This window comes from Acartia tonsa, chromosome 7 (genome assembly GCF_053477335.1).
Source record: "Acartia tonsa isolate MP-2025a chromosome 7, ASM5347733v1, whole genome shotgun sequence".
Lineage (NCBI taxonomy): Eukaryota > Metazoa > Arthropoda > Copepoda > Calanoida > Acartiidae > Acartia > Acartia tonsa.
In genome coordinates this window covers 3,988,880-4,007,219 of record NC_137266.1, presented here as the reverse complement: position 1 = coordinate 4,007,219, position 18,340 = coordinate 3,988,880, and the positions used below count along the sequence as shown (strand labels likewise).

General features: G+C 29.6%; 2 protein-coding genes across 3 annotated transcripts in view; both read right to left on the bottom strand.

The window, feature by feature from the left end:
- The window catches only part of LOC145324686 (glutamine--fructose-6-phosphate aminotransferase [isomerizing] 2-like), a 181,468-nt gene that overhangs the window by 130,381 nt on the left and 32,747 nt on the right, over positions 1-18,340 (bottom strand). The window lies entirely within an intron of this gene.
- Positions 81-17,836, bottom strand: LOC145324682 (uncharacterized). 2 transcript variants are annotated; one of them, XM_080167272.1, is made up of 8 exons: positions 17,375-17,836; positions 16,881-16,947; positions 16,077-16,114; positions 13,963-14,032; positions 10,637-10,694; positions 3,572-3,636; positions 2,829-2,882; positions 81-928 (listed from the first exon to the last, which is right to left on the bottom strand). In XM_080167272.1, the coding sequence occupies exons 2-8, from the start codon at positions 16,945-16,947 to the stop codon at positions 879-881; spliced, it is 402 nt and encodes a 133-aa protein (XP_080023398.1). In that variant the 5' UTR covers positions 17,375-17,836; the 3' UTR covers positions 81-878. The 2 variants fall into 2 exon arrangements, with proteins under 2 accessions (XP_080023398.1, XP_080023399.1); XM_080167273.1 differs by having other exon boundaries at positions 3,584-3,636.

The window sequence follows — 18,340 nt, the reverse complement described above, 5'->3', positions numbered from 1 at the left end:
TGTCATACGGACGAACGGAAAGATATACCATAGCTATAGAAAAACTTTGAAAATCTAACAAAGAATAATACAATCATATATAAAAAGAAAAAGATACATTTATTTTTTAGCCAAAATTTCTACATAGAGTTATTATGCTGGAAGACAGAGTTACACACAAGTCCATAGTTAGAGCCACTCAAATTATCATTTCTAAAATTTTGGAACAGGCTATTGTGATAAATTGTAATTGTTAATTCTTTTTTTGTTGAAGGAAAGATTAACACTGTCCAAATCTTAAAATGCAATTTAAGTTTCCCTGATATTTTTATATTAAAGCTGAAAGCCTAGTCCATAGAAAGCCTCTCTATAATAATTTAGAATGTCAAATTTTTGTGAAGTTTAATATTTTTGGGACATTTAAGTCAAATAAATACTTTTTTTCGCTGGAAAAAAGAGCAAAACTCAGTTATTATACGTTTGAGCTTCTTATGCTATAATGTTCAATATTCTTGGTATTGAAAATCTTTTTTTGAAAAGTAACATTCTCATAAAAACTTATCTAGATTTTTTCAATACATAGTTTCATGAACTGGAAGACAATTTTTCATCAAATATGGAAGACATATTATTACAAAATTCACATTTTTTTATAATTAAAAATTAATAAAACACTATACTGTAAAGATATATCATTGCTAGCCTCTTTTTATAAATAAAAAAAAGAACTTCTTACAAATTTTGAAACATTAGTTAAATAAAATATACAAAAACAAATTTTATTCCAAAGTCAAAAGAGTGGTTAAGTTGTTTAATTTTTGTTGGAATAATTCTCTGGTTATCTAAGGTTATCATAACTAACCCTAACCAGAGTTAGGTCATGATGAGAAGTTGTTGATTTACTGCGTATAATCATGGTCGGGGATAAGCTCCTTCAAGTGAGACTCCTCTGAAATAAATGGATGGTTATAAAATAGAAAATAAATAATAGTTTGATAGATGTATGGATTGGTGGATAGGAAGATAAATAAGTTTCCATAGTTGATGAATAGATCGATAGTTATATTTAAGTCAAAATGGGTAAAAATATGAATATATTTAGGACAAACTAAATTTATTGATAGACTGTCAAATGTTTATATATAAATATTTTACAATTTAGGTTGCTTTTAGGCATTTTAAACTCTTAGTAGACAGATTGTTGGATTCACAGAATTTTGCCAGGGGGCTGTATTTCTAAAATACCCTCACTCCCCCCTCCCCAAATACCAGACTGTATGATAGAAGACAATATTCTAAAGCAAAACCAGGAATAAGGTATAGCCAACAAGCGAACTAAATCTAAAATAATATTAAATCACGTACAGGTTTTGTGATATTTTTTCGAATTAATTTCGTTGTTGGTATGAGCTGAAGCAAAACGATTTTCATGAAATATAAAAATGTACAAGTATGCAAAAAGATCCTATTGTGACATTTTATTTCATTTTGAAATTCATTCAGAAAAATGCATGAAATTAAAATATACAATCTAAATTCCTTTCCAGATACAAAAATTTAATACACTTTTCTTCAGTTTACTGAAAAATTCTTTTTCAGTTTGAGAGTTTATAGATAAGCTTAAGTTTGGGTTAATAAAATTTCGTTTTCCAATAAAAATACAATATTCAGATATACTTATAAAATTTTTCAACAAAATTGATACATTTTTTTTTAAAATTGAAAATTTGAAAAAATATACAAGAATGAAAAAGGAGAAAATAGTTCTAGTAAAGATCCGCTTTTTTAATATAAAATAAAATAAAAGAGCTTTTGTTAAGATTGTTGAAGGAACAAAAAAGTTTTTTCATTAGCTTACAAAAGAAAAAGGAAATTGCATTTTTATAGTTCCTTTCATTGTTGAGAAGAATGTTTTTTATTTGTTCATATTTCACTTTTAAGACAAGAAGATAGACACAACTAGACGTAGCAAAATAGTTAAGGTGAAATAAGCAAATACATTTTCAAGAAAATATGGTTGTACCAGAACTTGGAGAAATAAAATAGGACAAAGGTACCGAGATTATGGATAAGACATTACTTCTTTTCCAGTTAGGCAAAATTATTTTTGTGAAAATCCTCCAAAATCGCGTTAAAAATCTACAAAAATAAAAAAAATCATAATAGGGTTATTAACGTAAGATTTTGTTGATTTTTTTTGTAGATTTTTACCAAAAATAATTTTGCCTCAATCAAGTTTAACGCCAACATTATACACAAAAAAAATATCCAAATTTTCAACAATTTAAAATGGATTTAATTTACTCAATCAATTTGTTATTTTCTATCTCAATTATTCATTTTTAAGATTTCTTTGTTGTAATAATTGGAAATTTTGTAGTTTTCTAAGTAACCCTCATCAGTATTCAGGTTAGCAATATGAAAACTTAAACCAATATTCAGAAAAAAAAACAATATTTCAGGTATTTTTTCATGTAATAGGAAATATTACTTTTGGAGTTTTGATAGCGTTTATAAAGAATATTCTTATATGTGTAAAAATGTTTTATACATATATATGATACAAAATGGGTATATAGATTTAAAAGATTTTAAAAAAGAAACACAAAAATCCTTTTGTCTGTCTTTCTGTTTGTACCAAAGGCTCTCGCTAACGCTATTCCGATATGGTTCACCTTTACGTTGTTGATTCTCATAGATCCTGGGATGGTATATTATATAACTATCTTGGGGTAGGGTTTCATCTCCATAATAACAGAAGCCACCCATAAACAAAAATACCCTCCCCCCAAAAAATATTTTTTTTTCACTGAAATTGAAAATGGGGCTTGGGTTAAAATATTTGATACCTTTGAAAATGTTGACTGGTGGTTGAGCTGCACTCATTGCGGGTACAAATGGAGCTAAAATAAAAACAACACTGTATGAAAATAAGAAAAGGGACAATAATAATTACACAATTAACATTAAGGGTGGAAACGTTTGGACATTGCAAGTTTTTTTAGATTTAGTAGAATTCGGAAAGTTTTTAAACAGACACCTTTATGTAACATTAAGGACTTGTTTAATTTACAATCAAATAACTGCACTTTCCATAAAAGTTTAAAGAAACAATTATATCTCTGGGAATAGGTGAAGAATTTTTCCATTATATGCAAGAATGGAGGTTTCTATCATTTTAGAAAACTATTCTTTTAGATAGTTTTATTAGTTATTTCTCGCATCGTAGTATAAACAGCTTTCCGCGGATATAGAATGTACTATTATGAGATTAAAACTAGTTAAACCCGGGCTAAACACCGAGGTGCCGAAGGCACCGGCTAAAAAAATGGTTTTAATCTGATGATTGTACATTTTTATATTCGAAGAAAGATGGATATAATACGATGCTATACATAGCTTTTTTGTATGGATTAGAACCGGTTCCAATACACCGGATTCGAATGAATACGAGAAAATTTTATATTATAATCGTAAAACTTGACATACATTTATCTTACCTATAAAGGTAATAAGACAAGAGAGGTAATGTCTGATTGACAGAAAATCGGGTCAGTAGCGTAATCTAGATATAGTATGTCTATCATCTTACCTTCCCTTTTACCTCTTTTGTAGTTTCCAGCCTTGTTGAGAGCAGTTATCCAGAATCCATAGCTCCTACATTCATAAGTTTGTTAAAGAATGGGATAGCTAATTAGAACAATCCTTCTAATTAAGTAACAGGATGTATGTTTGTCTATGTGTCTGTCTGTCTGTGTGTGTGTACCGAAGGATCTCGCTAACCGCTGATCCGATCATGGTTCTCTTTAACAGGGTAGCTTCTCATAGGTCACGGGAAGGTTTATAACTATTTTGGGGGAGGGTACCAAAACCCTGCAAAGAGAAATCGCCCCTAGAAAAAAATATCCCTCCCCCCAAATTTTTTTTATAATTTTTAAAACTAAGATTTATAATGAAGGGGGCTGATAACCCCCCCTAAAAAAAAAAAATATTTTTCCCCCTCACAAAATTTTTTTTTTTACATTTTCTTTTAAAATCTAAAATAAGAAATTGGGTAATCAAATTCGACTCCCCACTCCTTAAGTGCCCGTAGAGGCCTCTATGGGGCGTAGTCGCTAGTAGGTAGATTAGTGAATAGAACGTAGAATATTTTGCATCTATCTAATGTTGTGACCTCTTGATAAAAAAGCTTTGCTTCTAGATAAAACATATATTTTGGCTCAACAGAATCATAAACATAAATGACAAATATATTTTGCTGCCAAAAAAGCCAGACATAATTTTTAAATCTAAATTTTATGAGCATGGTACGCAGAGTGTGTTCAGTTGTTTGGATTTGTCCTGCTTCAAAATTGTGGTATATTCGTAAATGAATGAAATAACGTCACTTTGACTAAATGAAATACACAATTTCTATACATAAAATAAAGCAAAAGAGAGGATCCAACTAGTTAGGGTGTTAAAACAGTTAATAGTGCCAGGCTAAATAACTTATTTCCTAAATGGATGTTTTTAGAAAGTTCTACTTTTATAAATAAATTACTTTTTTAAAGGTAAAACTATCCCATTATATAATGCAGTAAGCGTTTTTTGTCTGTTTCGAAGGATCTCGCTAACCACTGAACCGATATTGTTCTCGTTTACAGTGAATCTTCTTCTGGGAAGGTTTTAAACTTTTTTAGGGGAGGGTGTCTTCACCTCTCCCTAGATATACAACACTTTTCTGGGATCTTGCTGAGTCAAGTATCAACTGTTGGGAATATCAAAGGATGACTCCATGCAAAATTTGAGCCGGATCCGGCCAAAACCGGCCGTGAATTTTATGAAAAACCGGTTTTTTTCCGGTTTTTAGGGGGTATCTGTAAATCGATTCAGCTGGAGCAAAACCGGTTAGAGGTACAAAAAATTTTACTTCACATGAAATTTAGCCAATGCAATTGCCTACAAAAATGTACTTCATCGTCAACTTGATTGGACAACTCTTTCCCCTCCTAAATGTCCATTAAAACCTCGGAAACGGCAAAAATCGCCAAAAATCACGCCTTCGGCGGCAAATAACGGCTACACGGTAAGCCGGAGGCGAATGAAACATAAATAAAGAAATGTCTGCCTCAAAAAGTTGTTCAACATCAAAGAGATGCTTGAAGTCTCTAAAACGACTCCTTCCCCTCCTTTAAGGGGAAAAACTGAAAAAACGTGATTTTCAAAAGTATGCCCACTTCGTGGGTGTAGGGGGCACTGAACCCGTCACCCCAGGGTCACCAAATATAAAGTCTAGGCGGCCCACAATGCTGAATTTTCACCAAGTGAAAGTCTTGTGTCATTATCTCTTATAAGAAAAAAGTTATTAATTAATTAAAATTTCAAATTGTGATATTTTGATGGATTTCTTTGATGAAATGACAGGCCGGTCAATTTTTAGGCCATTTTTTGCGGTTTTTGGGCCGTCACGCCCAAACAGTTTGAGATAATCTCACGGGACCTTTTGCCCAACCTAAGTCTGGTTATTTGTGAGGTCTAGGAAAAAAAACAGACTTATGCAAAAGATTATAATTATAATCTTTACACAGAAAAATGGCACGAGCTGAGGGTTTGAGGGGGCAAAATGAGCCGACCAGCGATTTTTGACGGCACGCAGCGACGTCGTGCTTCATCCAATCCGGGATTTTTTTTCTTCTTAGACCTTACAAATAACCAGACTTAGGTTGGGCAAAAGGTCCCGTGAGATTATCTCAAACCGTTTGGGCGTGACGGCCCAAAAACCGCAAAAAATGGCCTAAAAATTGACCGGCCTGTCATTTCATCAAAGAAATCCATCAAAAAATCACAATTTGAAATTTTAATTAATTAATAACTTTTTTCTTATTAGAGATAATGACACAAGACTTTCACTTGGTGAAAATTCAGCATTGTGGGCTGCCTAAACTTTATATTTGGTGACCCTGGGGTGACGGGTTCAGTGCCCCCCCACACCCACGAAGTGGGCATACTTTTGAAAATCACGTTTTTTCAGTTTTTCCCCTTAAAGGAGGGGAAGGAGTCATTTTAGAGACTTCAAGCATCTCTTTGATGTTGAACAACTTTTTGAGGCAGACATTTCTTTATTTATGTTTCATTCGCCTCCGGCTTACCGTTTAGCCGTTATTTGCCGCCGAAGGCTTGATTTTTGGCGATTTTTGCCGTTTCCGAGGTTTTAATGGACATTTAGGAGGGGAAAGAGTTGTCCAATCAAGTTGATGATGAAGTACATTTTTGTAGGCAATTGCATTGGCTAAATTTCATGTGAAGTAAAATTTTTTGTACCTCTAACCGGTTTTGCTCCAGCTGAATCGATTTACAGATACCCCCTAAAAACCGGAAAAAAACCGGTTTTTCATAAAATTCACGGCCGGTTTTGGCCGGATCCGGCTCAAATTTTGCATGGAGTCATCCTTTGATATTCCCAACAGTTGATACTTGACTCAGCAAGATCCCAGAAAAGTGTGGTATATCTACCTCTCCCCCCCCCTTAAATACTTTTTTTACTCTTTTGAAACTCAATTTTAAAAAAGGATAAGGTCGACTTTTCCCTCTCCTACCTTAAGTGCCCCTAGAGGCTTCAGGGGGCGTAGCCACCAGTAATTTAATAAAACAGAACACCTAATACGTTTCTAGAAATTGTTAAAATAAATGCATTAAACTCGAGGTTTAGGAGGGTGGTAAATGCAATGCACAAAAAAAGATATTTTAGCCAGAAACTGTATTTAAATAAGGATAGAGAAACAATAAAAAAAACGTTTAAATTGTAACCAGTAAAACAAGGATCTTAATCACTTTTAGTCTAATAACTAAACAAGGATGACAACATCCATAAAATTATGAATGGATATCGGGGAAAAAATACTAAAAAGCAGTGTCATACAATAAACATTTATCTTGGTAAAATAGAGAAATCAAAAACTTTTAAAATCACACAACCTTAAAAATCTAGGAATCGATATAGCACCGCAATTAATAGACAACTCTTAATGAAACTTGATGGAAATATGAGAACATGAGCATAATCAATCCCTGATAATTTCAGCCGTCAATCCTGAATAGGAATCGAGAAAACCATGAAAACCTAAAAATCTAGGAATCGATCTAGCACTCCAATTAATTGAATAATCAAAATCAAACTTGGGGAAAATATGTAGACTATAAAACGTTTCAGACATATGGACAGACGGACATTTCTAATCATAGAGTAGGTTCGCTACTAAAACTTATTTAGGTTATGAAACACCATTTTATAAATTTGTCAACCCACGGCATTAGCGTCAATGATAGTGTGCCTGCTTGCTGTCGAGGAGGCGTCGGGTTTGTTTGGCCCACAAACAGCCGCAGCAACTCATCACCATGCTCAGTTAGGACTTCCAGACAAAAGCCGTACAATCAAAGGGTTGGTTGTCTGTTACTTAACTTGGGTGTCAGAATATCGCATCCCATTTTATTTCAGAATATTGCTCCCTGTCTTTTCAATTACCTTCACTACACAAAGAAATTTTCAATTTATTTTTATTTTCCGTGTGTTCAAAGGTCGGTGTTTGGTTAAACATACCAACAACAACAACAAACTAAAGAACAAAATATTATAAAATGCAAAGAACATGTAATAGTTACTTCTCGCATCGTATTATAAACAGCTTTCCGCGGATATAGAATGTACAATCAAAAGATTAAAACCAAAACACGGGCTAAAAAACTGGTTTTAATCTTTTGATTGTACATTTTTATATTCGTAGGAAACTGGATATAATACGATGCTAGACATAGTTTTTTCGTATGGATAGGAACCAGTTCTTATCCACCAGATTCGAATGAGAAAAAGTGTTATATTTAAAAATTGAAAATTTGCAGATCAACTTAAGGTCTACCGTACTCTCATTTTAAGATTTTTTTTTATGGAGGAAAGAAATATATAAATTGATGTATGTTTGACTTTAGAATAGCGGTTGACATATAAATTAACCTTCTCTCAAATATGATTTTTTAGTACTGAAGCTACTCTATAATTCGAAATGTCCATCCGTCTGTCCGTCCGTCTGTCAGAGACAGAGTGGGGGAAACGTGATTTTCTCAGTCCCTTTTTAATATAGAAACCTGAAATTTTCAGGGATTAAATATGTTGACATTCTTCATATTTTCACAAAGCTTCATTAAGATTCGTCAATTAATTGGGGTGCTAGATCGATTCCTACATTTTTAAGTGTTCATGAATATCTCAACTCCTATTCTAGATAGACGGCTAAAATTTTCAGGGATTGAATACTTTATAAAGTTTTACTGATATTTGCTTATTAGTTGGGGTGCTAGTTCGATTCCTAGATATTTAAGTTTTCATGATTTTCTTTACTCCTATTCAAGATAGACGGCTGATAGCCTGATATATTTCGGGATTAAATAAGTTCACAATTTACATATCCCCACAAAGTTTATTTCAAGAACAGACATCCTGTTGCTTTAGAACATTGTACAAATAATTTATAATAAGTATTTTTTTATTTTCTAAGACAAAGCCAGTCCTGAAAAAGAAAATAATGTTTTTTTTTTATGATTTAGTGCAGATTCTACATAAAGCTTATAAAAATTTCTACCTCATTTCTGAAATTTATATTTATGTTTCGTTTAAACACTGTAGGTATGGAAAATAATGGTAGTTTGGTAAATATATTGCCACATTAAAAACACTTGTGCACAATAACAAAAATTACTTATTTTTAACTTAAACAAGGATGAACACGTCCAATATTAGGCAAGGAGTCATAAAACTAATAACTTAAATAGCTATGTTATGAAACGAATGAAAAACGGGGTTTCCACCATAGATAATAAAGTTTAGATTAAACAAGGAAAATTATAAACAAAAGTTTGAATAATTTTGCAACTATTTTAAAAGAAGACGAAAAAAGTCCCTCAAAAAATCAGCATGTTACGTCATGAAAACGAGGGATTATCCATATCTTTTTTAGGGTTTTTTTTCCCACTTCTCCTCTCCTTATCCCTCATTTTTATGACGTCATTGAGAGACTTTCTTCGTCTTCATTTTAAAACAAATATATAATATCTATTAAGTAGATTTGCCAGTACTGACAGAGCAAAAAAGGAATTTCAAGTAACTTTGCTTCTTAAACAACATTAGTCTTTTATTGTATTACCCATAAAGATAAAAAGAAAAGAAGATTATATTTTTAGAAAATAAAACTTAGATAGATAGGCTATAAAGTAATAAATATTGTTTCTGTATTACAATTGTAAACGTAGTTAGATAATCTCTAACAATACAATATAATTACAATTGTATCGAAAAGGTTGAAAAACTAATTGGTTTAGAACCTTGTAAACATACTTCCTTAAAGAAGTATGCCACTGAGTGCTTTTATTACACACTCTTTGTCAGAAAGTTCTAAGTGTTTAAAGCATAAAGGGTTTTCATGGGCCAAGACATTTCTCTTAATTTACTTATATATGCAGAACTGACATAAAAGCAACAAGTATTATGTATCTATAATTCATATGTCTATATTTAATACCTCTGTATGAGAGAATAAGTCTAAGCTGTTGGACATGCAAAGAATATTTCTGCTCAAAATAAGAAAACTTATTCTTTAAAACAAATGGTGCTTTTGTTGATTAAAGCTGTTGTATATATTTACGCAGATTTAAGATAATTTTTTATTTTGTATGTGTATACTTTCTGTAAGATCTCTAAAAAAGTTTAATAATTGGTTAGCAATTTTCTTTTGAAAAAAAATTCCTAGTATATAATGTACTTGGACCGTCAGTCAGTAAATAATCATGTATTGCAATGATTTAATGATTTATTGCATTAAACAATTAAACGTTTTTTTTTACAATTTATGAATGTTGTGGATGTTGTCATCCTTGATCTTTTATCATACATATTCATATAGTAAAATAAACCCTTCACAAAGATTAAAAAGTTACCCATCATTTTGTATTCGAAAGTATTTGTCTAAATTCCAGGTGTACAAAAATACATATGGAAAATATACTTTTTACATGTTGTAGTAATATTCCTTTTTATTTGCAATAAAATATAGGTGGATTCTTTAAAAAAATTTGCCCCACTAATCGCTTAGTGGAACAAAATTGTTTACGTGAAAAATCCTCCAAAATCACATCAAAAATCTACAAAAATAAAATAAAATCTTATGTTAATAACCCTTCTATGATTTTGTTTAATTTTTGTAGATTTAATGTGATTTTGGTCGATTTTTCACGAAAACAAATTTGCCTCACTAAGCGATCAGTGGGGCAATTTTTTAAAAAAATCCACCTCAGTGCTATAAGGTACAAGTTTCTTTTATCCCATATAGACTAATATATATTTAATCATTTATCCAGACGTCAATATTTCCTTTTATTATTATTTAAACTAATATAGATCTATCTATCTATCTATCTATCTATCTATCTATCTATCTATCTATCTATCTATCTATCTATCTATCTATCTATCTATCTATCTATCTATCTATCTATCTATCTATCTATCTATCTATCTATCTATCTATCTATCTATCTATCTATCTATCTATCTATCTATCTATCTATCTATCTATCTATCTATCTATCTATCTATCTATCTATCTATCTATCTATCTATCTATCTTACTTGTTATCAGCATATTTATTTCCCCATCTGTTTCTCCATGCTCTCTTTGTCTTCATACCTGTATATATGAATAAATAGCAAAGCTACTCCATAGCAAGCAATTACGTACCATTATCAACTTATGAAATAATTTTTCCTCAGAAAGAATAAATTTTACTGGCTGCTGTTGTGAAGATCAGAGACTTTACAATTCATTAGGTCTGTCAATCTGTTAACTTATATATATTGTAAACCTTTTATAAGTTACTTTTCTGTTACTTATATTTTAAAATGTAATTCATAAAAAACTTTTACTTCTAATTTAGGGTGTAGTCTTTTTCGTGACAACGCCTCTTAAGCGGCGTTTTGTCGTATTTTCACAGTAGTTTTTCTCCTATTTCTAGCTTCTGTGGGGCCAATTGCCTAACCCTGCAGGCAATCACCTAACCTAACCTATTAAAGCTACTGTGAAAATACGATGAAAAGCCCCTTAAGAAGCATAGCCACGAAAAGGGACTATACCCCAAATTTATGTACCTTTAACTTTAAGTTTTTTGCAAAATATTTTGTACATTTTTATAGCATATTAATCTTTGATTATTATTCAAAGCAAGCAAAGCTAAAACACTAATAATAGTTAAATATAGATTTTGAATTCTGAGGTTTACCTCTATTAATACCAACAACAATTCTAAAATAAACTATGCAGAAAGCAATATAAATCAATGTTTGTTAAAGTGTTTTAAACAAAAAAAAGTTCCAAAGCCCAAACCAAGTTTAAAATAACCTGAAGGACAGTAAACCCTTAAAGTAAACTAATTCAAATATTATTTACAATTTAATTGTACATTTTCATGTATAGCAATTAATTATACTCTAATTGTTGAAACATTTAATTAGAACTAACTGCATTGCTTGACAGGCAATAATTTAATGCAACTTATAAAGTACGAATTCTAAAATTTTCTGAACATGTATTTTATCCTGTTATATTTAAAATTCTAGTTTAAAAGATCTTTAATAAAATATCCCATTTGTTTAAAAATAAATTTTTCTTTAGAATAATAAAGCTAAATATTTACCAGAAAGTTTATTTCAATTGATGTTTAAACATTTATTTAGTCTAGAAATTTAAGTTAAATATAGCTTTGTTTAATGTACTATAATACTATTCTTATTTATTGAAATTGAGTTCTACACTATTTTTTTTATTAGAATTATATAATTATAAACAAAACTAATTATAGTGTACTGTTAAGTGCATAAGATGTGTGCATATGAAAAACCAATTATATTGAACAATAGAAAATATGCCAATATCAATATAGAAGTACAGAATAATATACCTATCCTTTCAAGTAGATTGCATTATCAATTAATTTACTTATTTTGTAATATATTTTTTTATCAAAAACAAAAAACAGTTATTCCAAGAAATATTAAGTCATCACAGAATAGGTAGTCAAAACATTTTATTACAATTTCCTCCAAGAAAAAAATAGCCCCATTTCCCTTGTATATACCAACCTACTATGTGGCAACCTACTATATGTGACAAAGTGAGTTACAAAGTAGACCATTAATTGTTAAAGATATCTCAAAATATTATATTCTTACCGACAATGTTTAGAATTAAAGAACAGCTGCACTAATAATAAAAGCTAAGAGAAATGTATATTTTGTTCCTATTTGTTGACATGGAATGAAAAGACTGATTAATGATTATGCTTCTATTCTTTGGTTGCTTCTGAAGGTCTCATTAATTTCTTTTACATTTGGTATGGGAAATACAATCCTATAAAAAATGAAAGTTTGCTATTTATCTTTAATTACTGAAGGAAAAATAAAATTTAACTTGATTTTAAAATATAAATTTTTAATTTTTAAAATGTCAATAAAATAAACATTTTTTAAAATAGTCTTGATATTGAAATAATGTTTATTAGGACAGATTAATGTTTGTTAAGTCAATGCCAAATAATCTAATCTAACTTGTGTTAAGCTTCTGTTGGTAAGATTTGATTTAGATTAACATTTCAAAGTTTATTGAAGTCTACCCACACAGAATAAACGGAATAAAATAAATATATATTTGATTAGCTTTCATTAAGATAAAAAAGCAAAAAATGTAAATAAAGAAATGTAGAGCATAAGATTGATTGAGACTGTTTGGTGTTTATATTTGGTTATTAATCATAATTTCATTGAGGAAACTTCTTTCAGTATGAAGGATTGAGGTTAGTTCAAGTGAAAGAAATGTTTTTTTTATAAGGAAGTACATATGTACTCTACAATGTATGGGAAAAAGTTATTGCAATATATGCAGTACCTACTAAATTAGGCTCATTTCAGTCTGGATTAGCATATATACAAACTAGCGGCTACGCCCCTAGAAGCCTCTAGGGGCACTTAAGGTAGGAGGGGGAAAAGTCGACCGCATCCCATTTTAAAATTAAGATTCAAAAATGTAAAAAAATAATTTTTTGGGGGGAGGGGGGTGAAGACACCCTCCCCAAAAATAGTTTAAAACCTTCCCAGGACCTCTAAGAAGCTTCACTGTAATAGATAACAATATCGGTTCTGCGGTTAGCGAGATCCTTCAGGACAGACGCGTAGTACTTTATATAATAGAATATATACAAATAATTTTAGAAGATTACTGAAAATAACTTTTAATATTTTTAAAAATTAAACTTAAAAATTACAGAAGAAAATAGTTATATCTTTATTTTACCTAAATTATTGTAACTTTACCAAAAAGTAATTGAATTGAACAAACTTTCAATGAGAAAAAAAATGTTAAAAATATTTTCTTATTCTTAATCATTTTAAAACTTTGTTTAGATGAATTTCAACCATTAATGAACTAAAATGAAGGAACTAAATCTCTTTGAAATGCATTTGGATGCAAAGTTGGTTAGCTAATCTGCCAGCATTAAAATTTATCAACCTATTCATAAACTCAAATAGTTTCTTTCCATTTAATCATACCATTGTAGGTTAATGTCAACCAATGATTGAAAAGAAAGACTGTTATTTAGATAACTATGACCTAAATGTTACAATGATAAAGAGCATTGTGAGTTTTCAGTTTAAGTCAAGCGTACTTGAAATGCATATAATTTAAAATTTTATTTATGGATCTAGTGCACTTGTATAAGAGCAGTTAAAATATGTATGTTTTTCTATTCCATTAGAACTACCAATATTATCATTAATTGATCTTTTAAAAGCTATTGGTCTCTGTATATTCTACAGTTTTTACTCTACAATCAATTTATCTAAACCAACAAAATATTAAAAAAAGAACATTTATTTCATTATTTGTATATCTATTGGTATATTACCTTCATTGCTCAGTATCTTCTCCAGCTCTTGTTGTACTCTCATATCAACAATATAGTCCAGCATCTCTCTGAGATATCATTACATTATGTTTGGACTTTAAATTTAATTTTTTATTTATGGTGCATCTAATTTTTTATAGATGATGTTGTATTTATAGAGTAAAGTTTACAATTTTTAATGTTTAGCACTACATGAAAAGTTTAAAACAAATATGTAGAGCAATTATGAACACTTGCTAACATTAACAAACTTTACACTGACAATTATTTGACATTGTTTCAACTACATAATTAAACTTTTAATTAATATTATTTTTTATCTGATACAGGAAAGTTTATACACAAAAGGAACTACTTACATAACATGAGAATTCTATTCTATATTGAAGATGTTTGTTGAAAATAATTGAAATCATACATTTATTAAAGTAATATATATAGAGTGATAAATAGTATTTGTAACCCTGTTCCTTTCTCAAAGGCCTTGTACCGTCTGTGGGTTGGGTCTGTCAAATCAGCTGAATCTTTCAAAAATGTAAATACAACCGGGTGCTGGCAAAAGAACAAAGAGCAAATTGGAAACTAATGTGAACTCAAGGACGCCCAAGCTTTTTACTTTGAATGAGGTGTTCCATACGTTTAAGGGGAGTAATCTAACGTATTTTTTAAAAACTTGTAGGGTGTAAAATAAGAGATTTCAAAGTCCAAAGGGGTGAACACCCCTTTACCCCTTTTCTTGGACGTCTCTGTATGAGCTGCAATGATATTTGCATTCATCCTAGTTAAATTCGTTTTGCATTGTTTAAATACTGTTCAATTGTCGAAAAATATTTTGTAAAATATCTACTGATCTCAAAAAACTGACAATAACCTAATTACTTAAAATAAGGACATAGTTAATTTGCCACCACCTGAGAGAGAGCTCAACCCTTTATGGAAAAATAATTGAAAACAACGTAAATTCAGGCAAAAAATAAATTTGGGAACATCTGCAATATATTAGTTCTACATTTGTCGCTAGATGTCACTAAAAACTTAATAATTTTGATTTGCAACAAAGTATTCACATCATTAGGAAAAATGTCTTATTAATCACAAATAACTAGGTTTAAAAATGCAGTATTGTAAATCGGAAAAGATGATTATGAATATAATTGTATAGTCAGAAGCCTAGTTGTGAGAAATTGATAATGGCAGTTTTAAATACTTCACTTAAGTTTAGACAGAAATGACAATTTTTCACAAAAATTGTCCCTTTCTTTTTTAAAAAGCAGAAGAAAGCATTAAACAGCTGAATTTAGAAAGCAAAGTTTAACAAAATTATTTCTCGTCTGCTGAGCTTTAGGTCTTTGCCTTCGGAAATCAAATAGTAAGCTCTTTATACATCTATACTATAAATTTATTATACATTCCAATTTATATAGTTAAAAAGTAAAAAATGTAAAATAAGATCCAAGAAAATTTAGGCTGAAAGAAAATCTTGCATTAAGACTCTTTAAAGATAGAGATAACTGCACTTAAACTGTTTTCTAAGAAAAGAAAATCTCTCTAAATTGTTTTTATTGGTAATGCCATGTTGGATAAAGAATTGAGATGAAACCAGTCAACTCAACTTCAATTTGCCAAATAGAAATAGATTTTCTTTAAAAAAACATGATAACTTTTTAAAAAATTTTCTGAAATAATTTTAAAAGTAATAATAATAAGGCCTTTCTGATCTCTTAATAAATTAATCATTTAATTCAGTTTGATTTCTAAAATTTTAAAATCAATGCAACCTAGAATAAGGATATTTTAACTGTGTATTGCTCAGAAAATAATTGGAATTTTTATTATCAGAGTCCTGCAATGAATTTTAATGGCCATTTCTAGCTGAATCAGGATATTAAATGTGAGATATAATACTTCTTCAACTTTTATTTTAAAAATAGGATAAAATATATATATATTCAAAGTAGCAAAAAATGTTGAATATTTTTTGTATTGTTAACATCATCAGAGCATAGCATTTATTTTTGGGAAAGCTAATCTTTTTAAACAAACAAAATCTTTTCTTACTATATTATTTCAGGATTATTTTAAAAATAAGATCAACATGTTTTGTAATGATTCCTTGGAACATAAGCTGGTTCTTCCATTTCTGTCTGTTCTTCTAAATAAAAGAGTTTTATTTTATTCTATGTAAATATTTGAAGACATATATTCTAAATCTAAAAAACCGTCATTTCCAAAAGGGTTTATAGATTAAAGATCCAGGAAACATTATTTCTAAATATTGCATAATTCATTTAAAAAATATTATGTTGTATAACCGAACTCAATTTAGAGTAAAAGATTTCATTTTAATTTAGAATATATTTCAGAGACTAAATCTCTTTTAAATTTTTAAATTTTACTATACTTAGGAAAACAAATTTGTTTTACATCCTATTTTTAACTAAAGTTCAGAAGACTAAAACGTGCTTTGTTCATAGAATTATAATTATATTTCAAATTAAATGAATTGCAGAAAAGAATTTCTATCACTTCAGTGAATTTATTAAATTTTAATATGTTTTTTTTAATATAAATTAATATAAGGTAAAATATTTTAAAGCATAATTAATCTCCTATATATATTTGATATATAAATTGGACAGCAAAAAGTAGTAAAGGGATAAAACAGTGGCTGATATATTGTTGTACATCCCCAATGATGATACACAAAACTACCCTTTATGTAGATATAATTAGTGGTTGAAACGTTTGGACATTCGAGTTAATAAACCAAAGAATTAAATTCAAGTCCCCAAATTTTTTAAGTAAACCATTAAGAAAACTTTATTATAAAACTTTGGAGACTAGTGTAATAAACAGCCCAATGTTCTCTACCTCCCTGATTTAGTAGCCACAGCCTAGATAGAAAATGAAAATTATACCTGGTACAGGGTTGGCAAGGGCTAGGGCACAGCACAGACCAAGATGGGCAACAATCAAAAGTTTCATCTAAAATAAATGAAAATTTAATAAAAATATTTAGAGTGATTTTCTAAATGTTTGTTATTGTACAACTTTTGGAAATAAAATACTCTGAGAAATTAATTAAAAGTTTTATTTATTTTTAGCTTTAAGTTTAAAAAAAAAACAGAAACGTTGTGAACAATATTTTACAGGCTATAAGCAAATAAAGATACAACACAGTATAACAATATATAAAGATTTATCAGTGGTTTTGACATGATACATTTATTGATATTAGATAGATATATGTATATAACCAAACAGTACACTTTTATTGACATATCTTTAACCAAATTTATAACTCATGTTTATGATTTATTTGGTAAATAATAATTTTTAAAAACCTTTATTTTGTAGATAGATTTTATATACTAGAAATTATGTAAAAAAATAATATTGTGAAACAATATACCTTTAGTATCAGGTTGTAGTAATTTAGTTGTTTGAAAATCCAACAGGTGTCGCTTTCAGTATTTCCTTGTTAGTTTAACCACTTGGTTTACTTACAAGACTGATCTAGAAATGACCCCCCTCTCTGCCTCTTATACTCATAAAATCTCTTCAAAGCTTACTCTCTCAAAAGATGATTCCTATAACTACTCATACAGCTTGCACATTATGATTACAACCCAAATAAGAATACAAGTTTGGTGTTACACAAGTGATATAAAATATTCACAGGAATTATGGAAAATCTCCACTCTCTCTCTGAACCCACATATGTATATTTGTATACCATACTTATGTTTGCTGTGTTTTAATAAACTAACCAAAAAAGTTCTACAGCTTCAAAAAACTAAAACTAAAAACAAGAAATAGAAGGTAGATTTGAGTTAAGAAACCTTTATTTAGCATAAAAATAAGTTAACTTTTAACTTTTCACCCATCTAAATTTGTTTTTGGTATTAGATTAATTGAGTTAAGGTTTAGATGCTAAATTTTCTGACTTTCTAAATTACACAAATATCGAACTTTTGAAAGAATATTTTTGAAACCATCCTTACTGTTGGCCACTAGAGCCATCCATCATCCAGGTAAATTTTTGTAGTGCCTAAAAATGTAAAAAAAAATAATTATATTCTTTTATAATAAAAAAAGCTTTGGAAATCAAAATTGAAGCAAAAAGCATACAATAGACATCAGAATGGTACTTGACAGGTATTTTACATTTGCTACTTTCAAAAATTATCTGAATTAAATCCAAACCCTATAAAAATTGGTTCAGCCCAATATTAGTAGAGAGAATATTGAGGATGGAAAAAAGAGGGAAGATTGGAGGATGCTTGCAAAAGGGAAATAAAAAGGAAAATACTGGAGAAGCAAAAGGGAGTGGGATAAAGAGGCCACAATTATAGAGGCTCAGAGACCACTTCCACCT

Coding starts and splice junctions, on each gene's coding strand:
- LOC145324682 (XM_080167272.1), bottom strand. CDS start 16,947: ATGAAACTTTTGATTGTTGCCCATCTTGGTCTGTGCTGTGCCCTAGCC. Junction 2,883..3,571: donor CAAAAGAGGTAAAAGGGAAG/GTAAGATGATAG, acceptor TTTTTATTTTAG/CTCCATTTGTACCCGCAATG. Junction 929..2,828: donor ACCAGTCAACATTTTCAAAG/GTATCAAATATT, acceptor CATTTATTTCAG/AGGAGTCTCACTTGAAGGAG.